At 36.4% G+C, this 22,305-nt stretch overlaps 1 protein-coding gene across 1 annotated transcript in view; it reads right to left on the bottom strand.

Annotated features, from left to right (window-relative positions):
- Positions 1–22,305, bottom strand: part of UGGT2 (UDP-glucose glycoprotein glucosyltransferase 2) — a 287,143-nt gene that overhangs the window by 227,536 nt on the left and 37,302 nt on the right. The window contains exons 3-4 of the mRNA XM_004463565.5: positions 11,020–11,150; positions 10,438–10,550 (exon numbers count right to left, since the gene is read on the bottom strand). Of these exons, the coding sequence (XP_004463622.2) occupies positions 10,438–10,550; positions 11,020–11,150 (244 nt within the window). The remainder of the gene's footprint in view (positions 1–10,437; positions 10,551–11,019; positions 11,151–22,305) is intronic.

The raw sequence follows: 22,305 nt of genomic DNA, 5'->3' as shown, positions 1-22,305 counted from the left end.
AATGCCCTAAACGTGTTAAAATTGTAAAAAGGTAAAGAAAAATCAACTCAATATTTAACTCAGCCAAAGGCAGAAGAAAGTATGTCTGACTTTATCAGACAGTATATAGACTAAAACTAGTCTATCATACATTACAACCTGCATAAGGGAGTTTATACAGACCTGCTAATCTTTGGTGTCATTGCAAATATTTACAGGGAAGAAATAGAAGGACCAGAAACCACCCTCCAAACCCACTGGAAACATTCTGTGGTCCACTTTTTCCCAAAACAAACATATAACCCAAATGTGACACACGTCATTCAGTTAATAAACTGAAATCAAACTTGATTTCAATCACTCACTCTGAGCCAACTGTGGGCAGCCTCAATAACCATAAATGCCATAACACAAGACCACTTCCATTCAGGAGACAGAAGTATATGAATTTGTGTCAGTAAGATGAAAGGAAAGTTGTAACCATCTATATACAAATTTATATACAAATTGGTGGAGACAGGGGAGCTGCCACTAATGAGAGACAGGCACAACTGAAAAGTTCAAGCCAGCAATCAATGTTCACCTAGCCATATTAAGATGGCACATAGGCAGGGATGAAAAATCCAGAAGCAGATCAGTAACAACATAGCAAGGTTTATTAAGGGGTATACTGTTCAAGAATAGGAAGACTGCCTTTAATTCTGTCCACTGAGTGGAGTGACTACATCTGTTTTTGGTTTTACATAGCTATTGCTAGGCTTGGCAACAGCAACATCCTGATAGACACATTAAACTTTTAACTTAGCTAATATATCAGTAAGCAAGCCAGGTCTTTAGGGAAATATTAATAAATGTGAACTGAGGGTCCCTTTGAGTCAGACTCTTTACATCAGGTGGTGAAATGGGATATAAAGTTTGCCCCAAAGGGGTAGCTTCCACTTTGTCATGTAAATCCTAGATCATATTAAGGCCTGGTGAGAAGTTCTCTTGAATACATTATTTGCATTTGACTAGAGAGAATTGTTGGGCCCCTTCAAAACTGTTAGTCATTTAGTCCCAGTTGACCTATGCCAAAATGGAAATGTCAGGTTGTAGAGGCACAAGGGACAGGTTGGGGATTAGTTACAAGATATAAGAAGCTTAAGAACTAAAAAGCCATTAGAATTGGAAAAGAAAAATTAAACTGTAACCATTCACAGATAATATGATAGAGAACATGAAATATCCTAAAGAATATACAACAATTAGAATAATTGACAATAGTAAAGTCATAGGATCTAAGTCAATCACACACGCAAAAAAGTCAATTGTATTTCTGTATGCCAGCAACAGAGAAAAGGAAACTATAAAATGAAACCATAAAAATCCATATATCTAGGAATAAATCAAAGGACGTGCACGACCTCTTTATTTAACATTGAAAAAAAAAAAAAGAACTGCTCTTTTAAAAAAGGGGTGTACTTGGTGGCTTACTCAAGCAGGTGGCAATGTTGTACTAGAACAGAGCCTCTCTGAGACTTAAGGCAGTCAGTAAGTCTTTTTTAAGAGTTGTGGTTTTTTCCTTTCTCCTTCTGGAATTCTGTTTTTTCTGGAGGACCTCTCGAAGTAGAAATTATAGGTGGTACTCCCTAAATAGAAGAATCTCCTCTGGCCCTCATGAACACTCATAGTCTTCATTGTATAATCATATAAAATATCAATACTAATTATATATTCAGTCACGGGAGCCAAAACCATTGTACACTGAATCAACCCAAGATCATTTTTTTAAATTATTTTTTAAAATTTATTTCTCCCCCTTCCCTCGCCCGCTCCCTGTTGTCTGCTCTCTGTGTCCATTTGCTGTGTGTTCTTCTGTGTCTGCTTGCATTCTTGGAGGCACCGGGAATTTGTGTCTCTTTTTGTTGAATCATCTTGCTGTGTCAGCTCTCTGTGTGTGCGATGTCACTCCTGTGGTGCTGTGGTTTTTTTTCGTGTGGGGCAGCTCTCCTTGCGGGCGCACTCCTTGCGCATGGGGCTCCCCTACGCGGGGGACACTCCTGCATGGCATGGTACTTCTTGCACGCGGCAGCACTGCACATGGGCCAGCTCACCACACAGGCCAGGAGGCCCTGGGTTTAAAACCTGGACCTCCGATATGGTAGGCGGACGCTTTACCAGTTGAGCCACGTCTGCTTCCCCCGAGATCATTTTAACTTCTGTTTCCCAGGTGAGCTACTTCCAAACCTAATTCTTTGAATAAGGGAAACTTCTCCCACAGGAATATATATCAAGGAGTATATGTCAGGGACTATAACAGCAGTTATTAGAAGATAGCTCTCACCCAGCTAAGAGCACAAGGAGTACAGGGTGGCAAGGGAGGTTGGAGAGGAAGGGAGAAAGTATGGGCAGTGAGGAAGAAACATAGTATTGATCTTTCTTTCTCTCTCCAACCCAGAGGGTCCTTGTTCTTTGTCTGGAAAGCCATGGGCCTGCCAACTTGCCATTCTGTTGCCCAAACCTGTCAGTAACAATGAAAAGAGAATGTTCAATTTGACCCTGTTTACAAACTAAGTTAGCCTTTTATTGTTTCATGGATTCTGGCAGAAGACATAAGAACCTTGGGTCAAAGACTAATGACTTAATTGCTCATGGCATAGCAAGCGGCATGAGCATAATGTTTGTCCTTCCCAAGTCCTAAGGATGGTGACAAAATACAGACCTGGATGGTCCTATTTAAAAGAACGAGTATGCTGCACTGAGGAACACTGAACTTGGAGAACTACTGTTTTATAAAAGCAAGTATTAAACAAACCTGCTTTTTTTTTCCCCCCAAAGGAACCATTATCTCAGCCCTCAGGCGTTTCTCACTGCAAACACGCTTGAGAAATGGCCCAGGTAAAGAGTGGTCAGGGCTTTGCATTCTTGATATACCATGCAAGGACTCTCAGGATCATGGCAGACTATCTTTCCCAACTGCATGAAATATTAATATTTCTCTTAATCTTAAAGATATTAATTTTTATAAAGTAAAATGATAAAAATTATAAAATCTGATATCAGAAGCCAATAACAATATAATGAATTTTAAGTTACTAAAAATTACCTTAAAATGCACTAGGGATGACAATTTTATAGGGAGTCTATTAATGCTATAAAGGAATAGGTAATTCCTATGCTATATTAACTCTTTTAAAATAAGTAATAATGGCTGCTTAATTCACTATATAAAGCTAGAATGATTTTGATTTTAAAAATCAAAGATGGCATAAATACATAAACCTACAGCTAATCTCACTTATTAAAATAGAAGCATGCATCTTAACAAAAACTTAAGAATCTTAATTCAACAGGAAATTAAGATAATCACATACCATTAACAAATAGTTTTCCCTAGAAATGCAAAGGTTTAACATTTAAAAATATATTACCATAATATTCCCATATATCCAATGACAAAAAATTTGTATTCATCTCAGTAGATGAAAAGGTATTTAATTAAACATTATTTTTAATTTTGAAAATGTAGAAAATTCTAAGATAAAGTTTTAAAAGGAGTTAGAAAAACAGAGATGTACATTTTCTGATGAGACATTCAATACAATAAAGATTTAAATTCTTCCTTAAAGTGCCAATATGTTTAACATTCCTGAACTTCCAGGAAGATGGCAGATTAGAGAGACATGGGGGGAAGCGGATGTGGCTGAAGTGATGGGGCTTCTGCTTACCATATGGGAGGACCCGGGTTCAATCCCTGGGGCCTCCTGGTGAAAAAGAAGAGAAAGTGTGCCTGTGCAGTGAGCCAGTGTCCAAGTGGAGAGCTGAGTGCCCGCACAGCAAGCTGAGTGTCCATGCGCAGCATGAGTACCCGTATGGTGAGCCGAATATGCACACAAGTGCCCATGTAGTGAGTGAAGTGCCTGCACAGTGAGTCGAGTGCTCACACGAGTACCTGCATGGTGAAACGAGTACCCACATAAGTGAGTCACACAGCAAGATGATGACCCAACAAAAGTGAGACAAAGGGAGAGTCAAGGTGAAGTGTGGGAGAAACCAGGAAGTGAGGTGGTACAGCTAACAGAGAACCTGTCTCTACATCAGAGGTCCCCAGGATCAAATTCTGGTGAATCCTAGAGCAGAAAAAATGAGAAGAGAAGACAAAAAGAGAAACAGATACATCAGATCACACAGTGAATGGACACAGACAGCAAAAACAGCAGGGTAGGGGGAAGGGGAGGGGAAGGGGAAGGGGGGAAATAAATAAATAAATCTTTTAAGAAAAGAGAGAGACATGGGATTCACTTCTCTCCAAGGAAAAAAAAAAAGCTAGAGGACAGGCAGAAAAGACCTGGAAAAAAAATTCTAGAGATGTAGGATACCAGGGGAAGGCTGGACACCACCCAGAAGACAGAGGGACACATGAAATCTCAACAGAAAGACAGTGAGAAGAAGCTGCAGCTGCAGCTACCCTACCAGCGCCTTTCCCCCACCCTATGAACAGATAATACTGAATTCTCTGGCAGCTGCGGACAAAGGAAACTACAGGGATACACTTCCCAAGGAAATGGGAGAGAAAGGGACATAGACTAAGGCTGACTCAGCTTCTGCCCCACAAATTTGGTCTGCTGTATCCCATGAGCCCTTCTAGGCCAGGTGGTGTCACACCATCATTTGCCTTGGGTGCCAGCACAGGTTTAAAGAGATCCGACACTCTCAATCACCCTCCCTTCTAAATAGGGACTGGCTGTTGTGAACAGAGAGGAACTGAATTATTTCCTACCCAGGAAAAGGGAGGGAGCTGCCAACAAAGGCTGGAAACAGCCTCTGAGAGTTTGAATTGCAAGGCTCTGCTTTGAAACAAGATCCTCAGCCACACAGTTGCTGTTGGTATTGCAGTGAACACACTGACCAGGCTTTGAACTGAGAGGATGGTCAAAGAGCAACACCTACTGGTGAACGGAAGAAGCGCATGAGAGGAAATTAAAATTAAGTAAATGAGAGGCTTTTTTTCAGTATTTACAGCCTCCTTTCCCAAGGCTCTTGGAAGCAGATTTCCAACCTATTACTGGGGCCATGTCCCAGATTTGAGCAACTGACAGGGGCAATTCTAAAGACCTAGAACAGATTCAACCAAGAATCAAAAAGACTGACAGTAACATACTGCCTCCTGCCACTAAACCCCCATGAAAGAAAGAGAAATTGAGCATCAGAGTAAACTCACTATCATAATCAGATGACTAGACATCAGCAAAAAATTGTGAGTCATGCTAAAAAAAACAGAAAAATGGCCCAAACACAGATATATCAAAGCCCCACATGAGACAAAGGATTTGAGATAACTAATCAATAACGTTTGTACAAATCTCCAGAATTAATGAGCTGAAAGATAATATGGCTAAAGAGATAAAAGGACATCAAGAAGACACTGAGTGAGCACAAAGAAGAATTTTTAAACCTGAATAGAGAGCCAATGTAGCTCAGTGACTGAGCACCGGCTTCACACATACGAGCTTGCAGGGTTCAATCCCTGGCCCCAGTACTTTAGAAGATACAAATACATACAATCAGAAATGAAAGGGGGATTTACAACTGACCCCACAGAGATAAAGGATCATAAGAGAATGTTATGAGAAACTGTATGCCAACAAACTACACAACCTAGATGAAATGGACAAATTCCTAGAAACATACAAACATCCTACATTGACTTTACATGAAATACAAGAACTCAACAAACCAATCACATTTAAAGAAATGTCATCAAAAATCTTCCAAAAAGAAAACTCCAGGACCAGATGACTTCACAGGTGAATTCTACCAAGTATTTCAAGAAGAATTAACACCAGTCCTGTTTAAACTCTTCCAAAGAGTTGAAGAGGAGGGAAAATTACCCAATATATTTTATGAATCCATCATCACCCTAATACCAAAGCCAGATAAAGATATAAGAAAAATACAGCACAATCTCTCAATTAAACAGAGATATAAAGATTCTCAACAAAAACTTACAAATAGAATCTAATAGCATATCAAAAGAATTATATACCATGACCAAGTGGGATTTATTCCTGGTATGCAAGGGTGGTGCATACATAAGAAAATCGATTAACTTAATATACTACATTAAAAAACTGACGGAAAAAAACCATATGACCATCTCAATCAGTGCAGAAAAGGCATTCAACAAAATCCAGTATCCTTTCTTAATAAACATACTTCAAAAGATGGAAATAGAAGGGAAATTCCTCAATATGATAAAAAGCATGTATGAGGAAGTGGACTTGGCCCAGTGGATAGGGTGTCCGTCTACCACATGGGAGGTCTGCAGTTCAAACCCCGGGCCTCCTTGACCCGTGTGGAGCTGGCCCACACACAGTGCTGATACACGCAAGGAGTGTCACGCCATGCAGGAGTGTCCCTGCACAGGGGAGCCCCACATGCAAGGAGTGCGCCCCATAAGGAGAGCCGCCCAGCGGGAAAGAAAGTTCAGCCTGTCCAGGAATGGCGCCGCACACACAGAGAGCTGACACACAAGATGATGCAACAAAAAGAAACATAGATTCCTATGCCTTGGACAGCAACAGAAGCGGACAAAGAAGAAGACGCAGCAAATGGACACAGAAAGCAGACATAAAGGGAGAGAAATTCAAAAAAATTTTTAAAAAGCATATATGAAAAACCCAAGCCAATGCTGTACTCAAAGGGAAAAGGTTGAAAGCTTTCCCTCTATAAGAGGGAACAAGACAAGGATGGCCACTGTCACCAGTTATTAAGTATGGTGCTAGAAATTCTATTAAAGCAATTAGACAAAATAAAATAAAAAGCATCCAAATAGGAAAGGAAGCAAAATCATATTTGCAGACAACATGATCCTACATTTAGAAAACTCTGATATGTCTATGACAAAGTTTAGATAATAAATGAGTTCAGTAAAGTGGCAGGATACAAGATCAACATGCAGAAATAAGTAGTTTATTTACACTAGTATTGAACAATCTGTGGAGGAAATTAGGAAAAAAACTGGATTTATAATAGCAACAAAAGACTCAAATACCTAGGAATCAATTTAACCAAAGAAGTACAGGACCTATATGCCGAAAACTACAGAGCAATGCTACAGAAATCGAAGAAGACCTAAACAAATGGAAAGACATTCCGTGCTCATAGACTGGAAGTCTAAATATTGTGAAGATGTCAATCCTACCTAAACTGATTTATAGATTCAATGCAATACCAATCAAAATTCCAACAGCCTATTTTATGGAAATAGAAAAGGCAATTACCAAATTCATTTGGAAGGGAAGTGTATCCAAACAGCCAAAAGCACAAAAGCATCCTAAAAAAAGAAGAGTGACATGAGAGGAATTTCTCTGTCTGACCTTGAAACATATTACAAAGCTACTGTGGTCAAAACAGCAGGATATTGGCATGAAAACAGACATATCGATCAGTATAACAGAACTGAGAGTTCAGAAATAAACCCTCGTCTCTAGGGCCAACTGGTTCTCGACAAACCTATCAAGTCCACATTACTTGGACAAAACAAGTCTCTTCAACAAATGGTGCTGGGAGAAGGGACTACACATAACCAAAAGAGTGAAGGAGGACCCCTACCTCACTCCCTATATAAATACCAACTAAAATGGTTTAAAGACCTAAATATAAAAGCCAGGACCATAAAACTACTAGAAAAAAATGCAGGGAAACACCTTCAAGATCTTGTGATAAGTGGTGGTTTCTTAGACCTTACACCCAGTGCACAAGCAATCACAAAAATAAAAATAGATAAATGGGACATACTTAAAACTAAACACTTTTGCACCTGAAAGGACTTTGTCCAAAGGGTGAAAAGGCAGCCAACTTAATGAAAGAAAATATTTGGAAATCATATCCAATAAGGGTTTAATATCTATGATATAGAAAATGATCCAACAACTCAACAATAAAAAGACAAACTACCCAATTAAAAAATGGACAAAAGACTTGAAAAGACAATTGTCCAAAGAAGAAATACAAATGGTGAAGAAACATATGAAAAAATATTCAACATTACTAGTGATTAGGGATATGCAAATCAAAACTACAATCAGATATAATTTATACCTATTAGACTAGCCACTATTAAAAAGTCAGAAAACTGTAAATGTTGGAGAGGATGTGGAGAGAAAGAAACACTTATTCACTGTTGGTGGGAATGTAGAATGGTACAGTCATTGTGGAGGAATGTTTGGCAGTTCCTAAGGAACTTGAATACAGCCTTGCCATGTGATCTAGCAATACCATTACTAGGTATATACCAAGAAGAACTGAAAGCAGAGACATGAGCGGACATCTGTACACCGATGTTCACAGCAGTGTTATTCACAATTACCAAAAGATGGAAACAACCTGGGTGTCCATCAACTAATGAATGGATTAACAAATAATGGTGTATATACACAATGGAATATATTATGCAGGAGTAAGAAGAAATGAAATGGTGAAGCATATGACAAAACATGGATGAACCTAGAGGACATTATGTTGAGCGAAGCAAGCCAGACACAAAAGGACAAAAGCTGTATGACTGCCCTATTATGAAATAAATATATTGCACAAACTCATGGAGTTAAAAATTAGAATACGGGTCATGAGAAAATAGGAAGTGGGTAGAGAACGGAAATCCATTTAATCTGTGTGAGATAATAAAACCTCATGTAAAACATGAATATGGGTGATATTGCATATATGAAGACTGTTTTTACAAAACAAAAATACAAATATACTAGAGAGAAGGAAAAAGAACAGTTATGTATGCTAGGTAAGGCATAGAGAGATTGAGAGGTGATGAGTTTTGTTTGCTTTTGTTTATTATTATTTTTGGAATAATGAAAGTGCTCTGGGAGTCACTGGGATTATGAAGGCACAAACGTGATTACACCAAATACCACTTATTATACTGTTTGGATGGATTTGTGATTTATTAATATGCATCAATAAAACTGAAAAAAATGTTTAAGAAAAATATGAATGTACAAAATAGAGACATGGAATGAAATAGCAGTTATGTATAGAATGGGAAGCTTAGAGAGATTGAGAGGTGAATATTAAGGGGTACAGTTACACGTTTGTCTTGTTTTTTCTGTTAATTATTACTATTAATATTGGAATAATGAAAATTCTCTAATAATGATCGAATTGATGAATGCACAACTATGTGATTATACCAAATACCACTGATTGTACGCTTTGGATAGACTGTATGTTTTATTAATATGTAGCAATAAAACTGATTAAAAATTTTTAAAAAACAAAAGTTTAAGAAAGCTACTGGAAAATATTAGCAAAATTTCTTATCTCAGGTTTAAGAAAAATTATGCTAGGTATAAAAACAACGTAAAAAACACAAATAGACGAAAAAGGAAAAGTTTGGCTACCTAAAAACAAAAATGTTCTATACATTAAAATAAATAAGAGTGTACAAATATGTTGGAGAAGGTCTTTTTACAAATGATAAAAGTATTAATATGAATTATTAAATATCTACTATTACTTTAATATAGACAGCTTTTTCATAGTTCGAGTAACAATTATTACTTTAAAAATTATAAACAACCAAGCAATAAGGCATACACACTGGTTGGTACTCCTTTTTAAAAACAACTTGTAGGGAAACGGACTTTGGCCCAGTGGTTAGGGCGTCCGTCTACCATATGGGAGGTCCGCGGTTCAAACCCCGGGCCTCCTTGACCCGTGTGGAGCTGGCCATGCGCAGTGCTGATGCGCGCAAGGAGTGCCGTGCCACGCAAGGGTGTCCCCCGCGTGAGGGAGCCCCACGCGCAAGGAGTGCGCCCGTGAGGAAAGCCGCCCAGCGTGAAAAGAAGTGCAGCCTGCCCAGGAATGGCGCTGCCCACACTTCCCGTGCTGCTGACGACAACAGAAGCGGACAAAGAAACAAGACGCAGCAAATAGACACCAAGAACAGACAACCAGGGGAGGGGGGGAATTAAATAAATAAATAAATAAATCTTTAAAAAAATAAAAAATAAAAAATAAAAATAAAAACAACTTGTAATTTAAAAATCTTTCAAAGAATACATTATAAAGAGTAGCTCCATCTATACTATAGATTGTTTTTATTATAATTTTTGCATTCCCCAAGATATATGTTTAGTTTACATTTAAGGAGATATAGCCCCCCCAAAAAACATAGTTTTTCATGTTTATTTGAAAAAATTAATATGTATATAAAACATATACATCACATATTTTATTGTATTTTGGTATAAATAACATTCTAAAATAAAGCTGACTGAGACAAAATATTGAAAATATTTATATATTTTAAAAAAGGCCTATCAGCTCTGGTAAGTTTTCAATAAAAGTCACACCCTTGAATATGCAGTGTCTTATAAATTAATTTACGTATTTTAAGAAAATTCTATTTCAATCCTCCTCTCTATATATCACTTCTTTGACTACAGGCTATCATTAATTTACCTTGAAGTGGCCTTCTTCAAAAGCTTTTTAATTTCATTAATTTTACAGGTATGCTCTTTATGGATAACCACAAATGCATTACAGCCTTCTGGTGGTGGTTCTTCAGCTGCAATCTAAGATTTCAAAGATTATATTTAGCTATAGTAGTTGACAATTATAATATGATTCAAAAAATGAAAACATGTTACTTTTATGAAAATGACAGTAGAATATTATTAAATTATTACTCTAATTAAACACATTTAGATGTAGGCAGAATCAAAGATAAATATAATAAAGTCAATTTACATAGGAAGTACATGATTCAATGTTGTTGCAAAAATTCTATTAAATTAAAATTTTCATTATAATTAATTTCAACAGTGATTTGTATTCATAATTTTCTTTACTAAAATGAGTGTAAAAATTATATAATATATTCAATTATATTATAACCAGTGATAATTATATAATCAATGACAGGCTATAGAACCAGGTACTATACATTTGGAGATCCTTTTGAACCAAAGATGTTCACATTTAGATAGCTTTAGGTACGCTGCTAGTATACCTCTTAAATATAGTTTCAGTATTTTTACATACCTGTTGAAACATCTGGATAGTTGGAGAGTGTGCCCTTATAGAGAAAGCAAACTTTAAGAGATTGATGTGCAAATTGTCTAAGAATTGCCCAGCTTTCTTCAAGATTAAGTTGTAATAAGAATAATCTGATTCTATAAAAAGAAACCAAAAGAAAAAGAATGTTAATATTTTGTACCCAGCACATTCGCACATGTCCATCATAAAGCTAACTTTTGTTATGGATGGTATTTGAAATAATTGGGAAATTAATTTTTATTAACTTCAATTTGGATCTTAATATTTATTAACTTCAATTTGGATCTTCCAGTCATATTCAAGAAATCAGCACAAGACCTATTGTATGGCTATGACAGTGGTCAAAAAGGAATGTCTAAGATCAGGTATATTACTAGAAGGAAAGCTAAAAACTGTAATGTAGGACTGTATAAGATAGTAAAACCTCATGTAAAACATGAATATGAGTGATGTTGCCTATATAAGACAAATTTTACAAAATATAAATACAAATATACTAGAGAGAAGGACAAAGAAGAACATCTATGTAAGGCGGGGGAAGCATACAGAGATTGAGAGATAATGAATTTTGTTTTGCTTTTTATATTATTATTAGAATAATGATAATGCTCTAACAATGAAGTGATGAACACACAATTACACGATTATACCAAATACCACTGATTGTTTTCTAAGAATGATTTAAGTGACGAATGCACAAATATGTGATTATACCACATACATACCATTAATTGCATACTTTGGATGGATTTATGGTTTATTAATATGTATCAATAAAATTGATTTGTTACAAAAAAAAGACCAAGTCAAAATAATCTTGCCATTAAATCTATTTGGAAGATGCAGGCATTTCAGACCAATCCACTCCAATGTTACAGGCCAATAATATAATGATAAGATATAGGCCCCACCTATAATTTAAGAGGAGACTAAGATTAGCATACACAAAAAGTTACAGAAATACGATTGTTAATAAATTTTAAATTACATGTATGACTAATTCCTAGTGAGATATTGTACACAAGGCCAAGTGTAATTAGCATGTCCAGAACAGCTTATAAGGCTGGACTTGAACCAGACCTTAAAGAATAAAAAAATTGCCACCTTCACTGGCACTGGAACAAACTAATCTAAACTGCTGGTTTCATCCTCTAAAGATATTTCCAGAGATCTGAAAGACCACAAAAGAGAAGCACGGAACCTAGAATTTAATTTTAAAAACTCAGACACCCCAGGGAAGGCAGAGATCTTTGGAATAAGGAAGGGCAGAGGAGAATGGCTAGATGTCTAGAACGTCTCTCTAGAGCTGGAGACAGCCTGGTGGCACTTATGAGGATAAGCAGGGAGAGAACTTTCTACTTGTTCCTTTTCTTTTCTCTACACTGTGTCAGAAAAATGCAGTGTCATTCCAGTGCCAGTCAGAAGTGGTAAATTAACAACAGGGCATTTGTGGAGTCCAGCTGATACAGGCATCCATTGGTTGGCCATGGATAATTCTCTAGTCATTTCTACTCTTCTCTACTCATTGCCAGTGGGTCCCCAAATGAGGGAAATTTCTCATACAAAAGAGCTGAGTTGGCAAAATAGTCCCCTAAGGATCACAGATATGAAAAGGGGTGTGGTTGAGACCACACTGTGATACCAGATACTTTTCTTCAGAGAAGATGAAGAACATGTTGTGGGGAAGGGAGACAGGAGACTGGACTATTTGCTATAATGATTGAACAATTATTCCAAAGACTGGACAATTACTACAATGTTCATACTTACTCAAAAAATGCTAGGCCCTTGACCTGGATATTCCCCTTACTACAACCCACTCAGTATGTGGGTGTCATCTGGCCTCTCTGTCACTATGAAGGAACTGGAATTCAGGGAATCAGAGTAAATATGCAGACATTGTGGCTACTGGTTATGCTGTGAGAAAGTCTTTTGTCTCTGACCCGAGAGTTTCATGTCTTCTGTTAGTATCCATGAAACAAATCTGTTAGGTTATAAAAAGGGTAAAATCTCAGATCCTTAAAAGTGTGACAGTTTGGGTTACAAAGATGGAATGTTAATAGACACATGCATTTCTGGAAAAGGAAAACCTAGGTTTATGTGTCAATTAAAAAGATTTGAGGCAAGTCCTTATGAACTGATAGCAGGCATATAACCCAAATTATGTTGGTCAGTTGGTCAATAAATGGTCTTCTACTGTGTTGCCTGTCAATGAAGAGGAAATGAAGATGTGGTTACAGGCCAAGCACTGGGAAGTAGATTCAAAGACACTTCCCAAAAGATGTCTTGGTTGTTAACTCTCCTCTATGCAAACAGACTTCCTCACAATTTGATCAATCAGCTTCAAACCCATTCCATGTGAAAATAAATACAAAAGCCTCTTTTGAGTTAGAGGAAGGCCAGATCTTCTTCAGATATGCACAGGTACACTGAGTCTACCATAGGTATAACTGGTGACCCTAGTATAGAAAATCAAGGGAATGAAACAAAAAAAGTAAAGAAAATTTTAATCCAAAGAAACTCTCCAGAATAAAAAGGAGTAAAAAACATACATAATAAAAAGTGATACAATTTTACCTGTGGAAAAAAGACTCAGAATAGTCGACTGCAATTTTCAACTATGGGATTCCACATTAAAAAGAAGAATAACACTGGCCATCTCAGAAGAAGACCTAGTTACTTATAGAGAACAGAAAAGAAGCCTGGGCTTCTAACAGTCAACAACAATATTTTTTAACATAAAACAATAGGACAGCATTCATAAAATAAAAAAGAAGAGATATGATAAGACAAAGAATTTTTATTCATACAAATTGTCCTCTGAAGTAGGAAATTCACAAATAAACAGTTATGTATGTAAAGAACTAACGGGTTATTTGTAACAGGAGTTCTTCCTGAGCATCAGTTAAATTTCATAAAATCAAGAAATAATTGGAGCTGTTAGCCATATAAACTCATTTGTCTTTACTGGTATTCTATTATACACTTACTGTGATTCTAACAATTAGAAGAAATTAATATCATTGATGTGGAGACAGTGGCCACTGGAGATGCTGAAGGCAGGGAGAGGGAAAAAGAGGTGTAATATAGGGGCATTTTCAGGACTTGGAGCTATCCTGAATCCACTGCAACAACAGATAAAGGCTATTATATATCCTGCCATAACATACAGAATTGAGTGGGAGAGAGTACAAACTATGCTTACTGGCAATGCTCCAAATGTGTTCATCAATTGCAATGAATATACCACACTAATGAAACAAAACAAAAAGAAAGAAATAATTGGAGAAACTGCAATATAACATCTGATGGTGAGCTCTGAATATACTTAACAGTAGAAATTAGAATAAATTACAGAGTTGAGAGTAACAGAAGACTACATTAATGTATGCTCTGACAATGCAGAAAAATATACCACTAAGAAAAATGCAAAAACGAGAAATTAAATAGAAAGTAAAATAAACTCACTAATTGCCTCACAGTATTAGCTGAGAGTAAAAGAATATTACCTGATGTCAATAAAGTAAGTAATAGTGGGAAACGGACTTGGCCCAGTGGTGAGGGCGTCCATCTACCACATGGGAGGTCGGCGGTTCAAACTCCGGGCCTCCTTGACCCATGTGGAGCTGGCCCATGCACAGTGCTGATGTGCACAAGGAGTGCCCTGCCACGCAGGGGTGTCCCCCGCGTAGGGGAGCTCCACACCCAAGGAGTGCGCCCCGTAACGAGAGCCGCCCAGCGCAAAAGAAAGTGCAGCCTGCCCAGGAATGGCGCCACCCACACTTCCCGTGCCGCTGACGACAAAGAAACAAGACGCAGCAAAAAGACACAGAGAACAGACAACCGGAGGGGGGTAGGGGGGATTAAGTAAATAAATAAATCTTTAAAAAAAAAAAAGTAAGTAATAGAAGTTTATGTATACCTAAGAAAACAAAAATAAAGACTAAGTAATAATACTCATGAAAAAATTAAAAGGTGGAAGAAGAAGGAAGGGTCACTAGCTATTTCATTACTGCCTATATCAGGACAGCAGGGGACCAACCAACAATACCTTAAGAAAGAGAAGACTAAGAATTTTACATAAAGATACTAATATAAAGGTATCCCTCAAACAAAAATAGAAGCCCTTCTTAATGCTCAATTAAACACAAAAGTAAAAAAAAAAAAAAATAAAGTAAAGCAAACAAGACAGACCATGCCATGAAAGACACATATACATCACAGACTAAATGTGACATACCAGTATGACAGGAGACAAAACAAATCGTTTCAATAAGTTGAAAAGAGTTTGATTCACCTACTAAAATTAAAAGATTTTCATACTAGCTAAGAAAGCATAATAAAAACTGATTAAGTATGGAAGAGACACATCTTACAGTAAAAAAAACAACTGCCTGAGGACTCAGAAACTTCAGAAGCCTATTGGGAGCTTCATACTCAAGAGATCCTTGAGTCCTCTCTCACATGGCAGGTTCAAAATTGCAGAGCTCCATTTTCCTGTGTCTGTCTCTCGCTGTATCTCCATTTTATATTAGGCCCAGATAGAAGGTGGAACTTCAACTTGAGTAGTCACACCTTGATGACATTCAATCATAATCAATCTAATCAAGCAATCTAAAGTGAATCTAATGAAATCAAAGGATACCACAATGACAGGAATACATTAGTTTAAAGAATATAATCTTTTTGGGATTTATAAAAGAATTTCAAACTGCCACAAATACCCAAGTGCAGAAAACTGGAGAAGAAGATCCTTTAATGCTATGTATAAACCCATAAAAATCTCAAACTCATCTCTGAGCTACACCAAGCCTAAAGCTTTGGCTCAGACCAAAACAAGCATTGCAAAGATGTAAGAAATGAACTGAGATTTGAACCACCCTTAACAGAAAGTGAGACAGAATGTGCAATCTAAAGATATCTACACCGACTGCCTGATAAACAAAAAGTATAATATTTTCCAAAGGAGTAAAACAGCACTCAGAATATACATAATATTACATTCACAAAGTCTGGTAGGTAAAACTACTTGACATACAATGAACAAGGAAAATTTGACAGATTACCAAAGGAGAAGAGTCAACCTTGTGATGAGCACAATGTTAAAATTATCAAATATTTTAATAATGCAATTGTAACTATGCTCCTTGATGTAAAAAACACTTTAAATGAAATAGAAGTTCTAAGCAGAAAAACAGAATGTATAAAAATAAATAAATTGAAGTTTGAGAGCTGAAAAATATACTTTCTGAAGAAAAGCATTCACTGGATAAACTCAAGAGTAGAATAAAGATGACAGTGAAAACAGCACATTTAAAAATAGAACAATAGAAATTACCCAGTATGAAGAAAAAGGAAAAAAAAGATTAAAATAAATAAGCAGAAGCTTCAGAGACCTGTATAATAAAAAAGTAAAAAGGTTTATTTAGAAGAGTAAAAGGTTATTGGCACAGAAAAGTATTTAAAGAAATAATGGCCAAAAGCTTTCTGAATTTGAAGACATAAATTTATAGACCCAAGATATTCAGCACAATTAAAAAAGACAAAGTCAAATAAAAATATACTTAGACACATCATAACCAAACTGACAAAAATCAAAGATGAAAAAAAAAAACCCAGCTTAAAACAGCTTGAGAAAAATAACAATTAGAAATACATGATCGACATTCAAATCACCACAGATTTCACATCAGAAACCACTGAGGCCAGAAGACAGTGGTCCAAATTGATAAAAAAAACTATTAACCCAGAATTCTAAACTCATCAGGAATAATGGAGAAATAATTCTTATGATTCCAATAATTCTTAGATAAAGGAAACCTAAGAGAATTGTTGACAGTACATCTGCTCAAAAACAAATGCTAATGCTAGTTCTTCAAAATAAAGGGAAATGAGGTGGGGCAAGATGGCGTCTGAGGGAGTGCACCTCATAATCTCTCCTGCAAAGAAGCGGCTGAGTAGGGTCGGAGTTCTGCTGGACCAGGCTGTTTTGGGGGCTTACAGGGCAGGAGGTGTCCGGACGTCGATTTGGTAAGACAGTGACAGAAGAGATTCTTGCAAGAGGTAGAATTTTGGGTTTCTGACACAGAAGTCAGAAGTTGTGGGCGGGACCCCTCCCCCTAGGGCTAGTGGCCAGCTGCAGAGATCCCTTTGTTGTGCTGAGCAGGCTGTTTCGGGGGCTTGCAGGGCAGGAGGTGTCTGGATGTCGATTTGGTGAGACAGTGATAGAAGAGATTCTTGTGAGAGGTAGAATTTTGGGTTTGTGACACAGAGGTCAGAAGTTGTAGGCGGAACCCCTCCCCCTAGGGCTGGAGGCCTGGCTGCAGTGATCCCTGAAAACTTTGTTGTGCTGCAGTGTTCCCAAACCCCGTCTTAACCAGATGCTTGGTTCCCAGGTCTGTATCCTCTAAACCCTGGTAGCCCATGCTCCAGAGACTCACATACCATGAGTCTGCAATATCCTGGACTTCCCATCCCCGAATTCAGCACCCTGAGGTCCATCTGAGGGCCTTGATTACCCGAGCCCTCCACATTTTTGTTTTTGATTTTGTTTTCTTTGACCTTGGAGAAGCGTACCAGCTGACTTGGGGAGAGTCTGGGAAGAAAGGAGAGGCGAATCTGCTGAGAAAGCCCAATTTACCTAAACATCCTGGGATAGGAAATTTGGTCTGGGAGAAGGTGGAGTCAGAAAGTCAATTAGACCTCTCCTAGCACACCTAGGGGGAGGGAGTGTAAGACGTACTATCCAAGCTTCCAATAGAATATTTGGGGTTTCTGGTGAGGTGTAGGTGCTCTCAAGCTGGAAATAAAGAGTCATTGTCTTCTGTGTTGAGTTGGTTCAACAAGGACCGACATGAATCTCCTACCAGACCTCTCAGGCAGCTTTCCTGCTGCCCTGGGAGAGAGAGAAGTGAGGAAGGGAGAAAGAGGGAATGTCAGATCCCTAAGCATTTTATTTAACTGCAAAGAGGATTCCTGGCTTGAAACTTTGGTTCTTTTTTTTTTGTCATGGTTGCTACTATTGCATTGTCTCCTGGTCTTTTCTCCCGTTTTATCCCCCAAGGTCCTTTTTCATTTATTTAGTTTTTTTCTCTTTTTCTTTTTCATGATCCGCCCCCCTCCCCCCCCCCCCCCGCCTTTTCTTTGCCCCTGCTTTTTTTTCTCTTTTTTTTCTCTCTTTATCTTCTTTTTTATTTTATTTTCTTTATGTAATAGGTGCTGCAGGGAGCGCTTCACATTTGCTGTGTTTCCTCATCCTCCATTTCCTCTTTTCTGTGTGTATTGATTTTGGCCACCTACACTCTCCCCTTTCCTCTACATCTTTCTATCCTCCATTATCTGCTGTTTCTCTTACATTCCACCTCCCTTTCTTTGGCCCCCAAATTGTCTCACTTTTTATTTCTAATACCTTTGCTCTGTTTTCTGTCTTTCATCCACTCTGGATATTATTATCTTTTTTTTCTCTTTTGCTCTCTCATGAAACCAGTGGCCTTTTAATTCATACTATATTCCTCCCCATATTTAGTTGACTGTCTCATTATAGGTACTCTACTTACTGCTATAACTTTACACAGCTTACATGAGTCTAATATCCATTCTCCTAGATCTCACATCATTCCTCTGTTAACATTTATTATCAATACTACGTTATACAATTTCTTTTCTAACTCATTTTGCTTTCCATGGCCCTAATATTCTCCTTCAAAGTGAACTTAGCCAACAACAAGAAAATAGAGTAAGAAGAACAAAGTGACAAAGAGAAGACATAACACTTACGCAAGAACAACAACTAATTAATCCCCAAGACTAGACAAAGAAGCTAAAGAACTGATTAAACCCGTCAAGATAAAATGATGACTAGGCAGCAACAAAAAACTACAAACCAAACCAATAATCAGGAAAACATGGCTGAATCCAATGAACAAATTAAAAACCAGGAAGAGGAGCAGAACATCAGACAAGCAATTTAAGCTCTCAAAACATAGGATGGAGTAATAGATTATGGATTAGAGTGGATTTACTGCTATTCTATTCATGAACTATTGTGATTAGTAATCGCAGAAAATGTGGCACTGGTATGGAGAAAGTGGCCATGGTGGCTGCTGGGGGTAGGGAGTGGGAGGAAGAGATGTGATAGGGGGATGTTTTTGGGACTTGGATTTGTACTGGGTGGTACTGCAGGGACAGTTACCAGACATTGTATGTCCTCCCATGGCCCACTGGGTGGACTGTGGGAGAGTTTGGGCTATGGTGTGGACCACTGACCATGAGGTACAGCGGTGCTCAGAGATGAATTCACCAAGTGCAATGAATGTCTCATGATGATGGAGGAGGTTGTTGTTATGGGGGGAGGAGTGGGGTGAGGGGAGTGGGGGCTATATGAGGACCTCATATTTTTTTAACATAACATTAAAAAAATAAAGACAAAAAAAAAGAAAGGGAAAAAATTAAAAAAAAAAAAAAGGGAAATGATGCAAGAGGAAAACTTAAAAAGCTAGGAATTAAAGAAGACCAAGAAGAATGGTATATAGCTACATAATTATTAAAGAATATATCTGCTCATAAATTCTTTAAATATGACTGTTAAAGCAAAAAATATTAACATTGGTAGGGTTTTCAATATATAGAGATGTAATACATATAATATGTATATAAATGCCAGTGGGAATGGAATATAGGAACCTATAGTATGGTTGCAAGTCTTCTATTTCAAGGGAAATGGCAAAAGAATAGTATATGTAGAGGATTAGGTATGTATATTGCACTCCCTAGAGCAACAAAAAAGTAACATGTATAGATACCACCAAAAAGCCAAAAAACAATAGAGTACTAAATAATATGAAATTAATTTTACAAGGATAAACAGAATAATCAAAAACTGAGACATAACCATTAACTACATAATTGCTAATACTCTAGATATTCCAATTAGAAGACAGTAATTGACAGAGCAGATTAAAAAGCAAGCTCTTACTATACTCTTCAAACAAGAAACATACTTTAAATATAAAGATATAAATGAGTTAAATGGAAAACATGCAAATATAACATGCAAGTAATAAGTATATAAAACTTAGCATGCCTATAATAACATCAAGAAAAACAGACTTAAAGACATGACTATTAAGAGCGAGAAAAAGGTACATTTGATGATAAAATGATAAAAGGGACAATCCACTAACAGGACATAATTGTAAACAGGTATACCTGAAAACAGAATCTCAAAATACTGGACATTAAAAAATGACAGAACGAAAGGGAGAAAAGGAGAATTCCACCAGTATAGGAGGAGATTCTGACACCCCTCTCTTAGCAATTAACAACAAAAAAATAAACAAAAATATCTGATTAACTGACATCAATAGAACATCACCTCCAACAACTGCAGAATACACATTAATTTCAAATGTGTATGGTATATTCACAAAGATTAACCATATAATGGGTAAAAAAAACCTTCAGTTTTCAAAGCACTGAAGTCATACAAAGTTTATCTTCTAAATGCAAGGAAACTACATTAGCAATCAATCACAATGAGATATCTATATAGGTCAACATATCGGGAAATTAAACCAAAAAATTTTAAGTAATTCACAGACCAAACACTTAATCCCAAGAGAAATTATAAAAAGAGTTTAAGTGGCAAATAAAATACAACATACAAAAAGTTTCAGAATTGTAGTAAAAGCAACTGCTTACAGGAAAATCCATGGTTTTAAATGCTTGTTTTGGAAAAGAATATCTAAAATCAATGACTAAAGGCTCTATATTAGAAAATGAAAGAAAAGCAAAGAATTCCAAAGGAATCAAAAGGAATTAATACAGTAAGAAATCAATGAAACAGAAAAGAGACAATTAAGAAAATTAACAAAGGAAAATCTTAATTTAAAAGCTTCACAAAACTGAAACTCTTCTAGTTAGACTGATCAAGGAAATAAAAGAAAGATACAAATATCAGTATATGAAAGGGAACACCAGTGAGTAATTAAAAAGAACAAACTATAGGTGCAAACAACAAAATATATGAATCTCAAAATCATTCTGCTGAGCAAGAGAAGCCAGAAATAAGATTATATGTATTATATGACTCCCCTTATATGAAATTCTAGAACTGGCAAAACTAAGCTATAAGGAAAGAAAAAACAACAGTAACTTCCTACGGCTGGGTTTGGGGGCAATGTTTACTAAAAAGGGATGTAAATGATTATAAGGGTATATACATTTGTCAAAACTGAAATGCTTCACTTAAAATGAGTTCATTTTATCAGTGTGAAAGGTTGGTTAAATAAGTTAAAAGATGGGAATACTGATACTTGGTAACTGAATAAGAAGAAAGAAGTTATAATCTTGAATCAGTCACCATCTAATTTTGGCTAGAAATCACTCAAGAAAAAAAAAACCCTTTAAAATGCCAAAGGCTATAATTCACAAAGCAAGATTTAAAAGTTATTATGTATCAAATATTACAATATGGCTTTCATAAATTATAAACTAATTGTGATGTGGGGAGAAATATATGGAAACACACCAATAATCAGATTCTTAAAATTCCCAGTTCAGTCCAAGAGAGATCAAAGAGAAAAAAAAAACTCTAAGGCTATGATTATGTATAATATATATATATATATATATCAGTAAGGAAGATCAGAAATGTTCTGTAATAAAAGAATGTCATTTTCTAGAGCATATGGGAAAATTTTTTTAAAGTACTGTATACTAAAGCACAAAAAACTCAGTAAATAATGAAAAGTAGAGTTAATTCAAAAGCATTATTTAAGCAAAATACAAATTTTTTTAAAAGAAAAAGGGTTTTCCACTTTGAAAAATTTTAACCTCAGTTAAGATACTCTTAGGTCAGGAAAATGCAAAGCAAAATTGCAAAGATTCTACAGTGGAAAAAACTACATATTGGTAACTATGGGATACAACTAAAGCAATACTCAGAAGAATACCCAAAACACTAAAAATGATAATAAAATTAAAAATATAAAAACAAATTAAATACAAATTAAATAAATTCTAGCTTAAAAGCTAGAAAAATAACAAAGTAAACCAAAAGGCCAATGAAGAACTGAATTAATAAACGGAAAAGTGACAGTTCAATAAAAACAGATATATACAGCTCTAATAATAAAAAGCTTGTTCTTTGAAGAAAATTAACTTGAAATATCAACAGCTAGATAATTTTAATGAACAAGTTATGAGAATACGAAATTACAAGGTGTAAATAACATTAAAATGGAAATAATTAAGAGATAATTCTGTTTCTCT

The sequence above is a fragment of the Dasypus novemcinctus genome, chromosome 15 (genome assembly GCF_030445035.2).
Source record: "Dasypus novemcinctus isolate mDasNov1 chromosome 15, mDasNov1.1.hap2, whole genome shotgun sequence".
Classification (NCBI taxonomy): Eukaryota; Metazoa; Chordata; class Mammalia; order Cingulata; family Dasypodidae; genus Dasypus; species Dasypus novemcinctus.
The sequence above is the reverse complement of the archived record's forward strand: the minus strand, read 5'-3'. Positions and strand labels throughout refer to the sequence as shown.